We start from the raw sequence: 2,373 nt of genomic DNA, 5'->3' as shown, positions 1-2,373 counted from the left end.
CCCTTGCCATAACACTGGTATTTGGAGAGAAGAAAATGCTAGATTTTGCCAGACTCACTAATTGACTTGAATTTGCACAATACGTGTCAAGAACTTGTTGCAATGAGGTTGCATTTGTCATATCAGCTCTCATGAGAATAAGGGAGTCATCAGCAAATAGAAGGCGTGATACTGACGGTGCATTCCTGCACACCCTTACCCCATCGATACCACCAACCTCTTCTTCATACAACAATAAATTCGACAGGCCTTCTGCACATAGAAGGAACAAATAGGGAGAAAGGGGATCTCCTTGGCGAATACCCCTAGTAGGCTCAAATATCTCAGTTTCTTCATAATTGAATCTAACTTTGTATCTAACAGAACTAACACAAGCCATCATCAGGGCAATCCACCTCTCATCAAAGCCCAATTTTCTCATCATATTCTCCAAGAATACCCACTCTACCCGATCATATGCCTTGTGCATATCCAGCTGCACTTCACAATTTCCAGCCTGGCCGTTTCTCTTATTCTTAATAGAGTGGATGCATTCATAGGCCACACGAATATTATCAGTAATAAGGCGTAGGGACAAAAGCACTTTGCATAGGAGATATTACCTCAGGCAGAATTTCCTTTAGACGCAGGGCCAACATCTTAGAGATGATCTTATAAATAACATTACAAAGGCTTATTGGACGAAATTGGGTGACAAGCTCCGGAATTTCCACCTTTGGTATTAGGACCACAGTAGTATCATTCCATCCTTCCGGAATAACCCCAGTATTCAGAGCTTGCAAGACTTCATTTGTTACCTCAGTACCACAAACATCCCAAAACTTTTTATAGAAAATGGCATGTAGCCCATCATGCTCGGGTGCTTTTAAGTCCCCAATACTAAACACAGCTTTCTTTACTTCATCAGCAGTAAAAGGTGCAAGAAGTTTCTAATTCATATATTGATCAACTTTGGGATGGATTTTTTCAAGTAGCCTGGACCTCATAGGTGAAAAGTTTAAAGAAATAATCAGAAATGAGAGGTTTTAGATTCTCAGTACCTTCCATCCAGTCATTCTCGGAGTTCTTAAGTTTCTTAATATAATTTTTCTTGCGCCTTGCAGTAGCAAAATTGTGAAAGAAGGAGGAGTTCCTGTCTCCAAATTGAAGCCAGTTTGCCCGAGACCTTTGCGCCCAATAAATTTCATCCTCTTCTAGCAGAAGTTCAATGAGATTTGCTTTCTCCTTTGCAATTATATCATTTTCATCTGACATAGGACCATCCAATGCCTTTTGAAGGTCACGTTGAGCCTTACGAAGCCGACATTTCGGTTGTTTCAGATACTTGTTATCCCATGCATGCAAAGATGAATGCATGCGGCCTAAACGGGCCAGCACACCATCTCCCGCCCCCGTTCCAGCTCGCTCCCAAGCCAAGACCACTTCTTGTCTAAAGTTATCCTCCTTTAACCACTTTGCTTCGAAGCGTTTAGTACCAGCATTAATCCTCCCCTCCACTTGTTGGTCATCGGTATCTAGTAATATTGGTCTGTGATCTGATCTTGTCCATGGTAAATGTTTCAAAATCGCGCCTGGATTCACAGCCATCCACTCGGGAGTCGCTACCACTATGCCTAATCTTTCACGAATACGGCCTCTTCTCCAGGTAAAAGGCTCACCAGCAAAACCGATATCCTCCAAAGAACAGTCTTGAAGACAATCACGGAACGCTTGCATATATGAATTTGGTCGTTGATTACCACCTTCTTTCTCATGAGTATAAGCAATTTCATTTAGGTCACCAATCACCACCCACGGGAGATCCTAATTGTTCTTGAGATCCCTGAGCTTGCTCCAAGTTTGATATCTATACTCCCATCTGGGTTCACCATATAATCCTGTAAGGCGCCATATTTTTTGAGGATTTTCCACTATCTTCACATCAATATAATTTTGAGCTGCAAAAATCTGTTCCACCTTAATCTCTTTTTTCCAGAAGAGGATAACCCCACCACTTCGACCATTGCTTCGACTGACAATCTTACTATCCATACGCAAACTTCTACACAAGCACTCTGTCGGATAGATATCAAGGTGTGTCTCCGACAAAAACACAACCTCGGTGTTACATTGCCTCAAGACATCTTGAAGCGCACGAACTATCGGGGTGTTCCCAGCACCCTGACATTTAAGTCCTAATATCTTCATTGCGACCGGACATGCTCCTCCAGGGAACCCACCGATCCTAGTGAGGAGGAGTTCGCTTCGTCCCTCTTTGACCTCTTCTTCTTGTCTTTCTCAGCTACCTCGCTTGTAGTATCGGTTTTGATAATACCATAATTTGCTCCTAAACCATCTTGGGTACCAAACCTAAGCATATCATCACCTTGTGAT

The 2,373-nt window shown here is 42.5% G+C and overlaps 1 protein-coding gene across 1 annotated transcript; it reads right to left on the bottom strand.

Moving 5' to 3' along the window:
• Positions 1–966: 966 nt before the first annotated feature.
• On the bottom strand, positions 967–1,587 carry LOC127346833 (uncharacterized). The gene has a single exon (XM_051373090.1). It carries the CDS (start codon positions 1,585–1,587, stop codon positions 967–969), a length of 621 nt encoding a protein of 206 aa, XP_051229050.1.
• Between the last annotated feature and the right edge of the window lie 786 nt (positions 1,588–2,373).

The sequence above is a fragment of the Lolium perenne genome, chromosome 4, assembly GCF_019359855.2.
Source record: "Lolium perenne isolate Kyuss_39 chromosome 4, Kyuss_2.0, whole genome shotgun sequence".
In the NCBI taxonomy this organism is placed as follows: Eukaryota; Viridiplantae; Streptophyta; class Magnoliopsida; order Poales; family Poaceae; genus Lolium; species Lolium perenne.
Note: the sequence above shows the minus strand (reverse complement) of the source record. Positions and strands in the feature narration are given on the sequence as shown.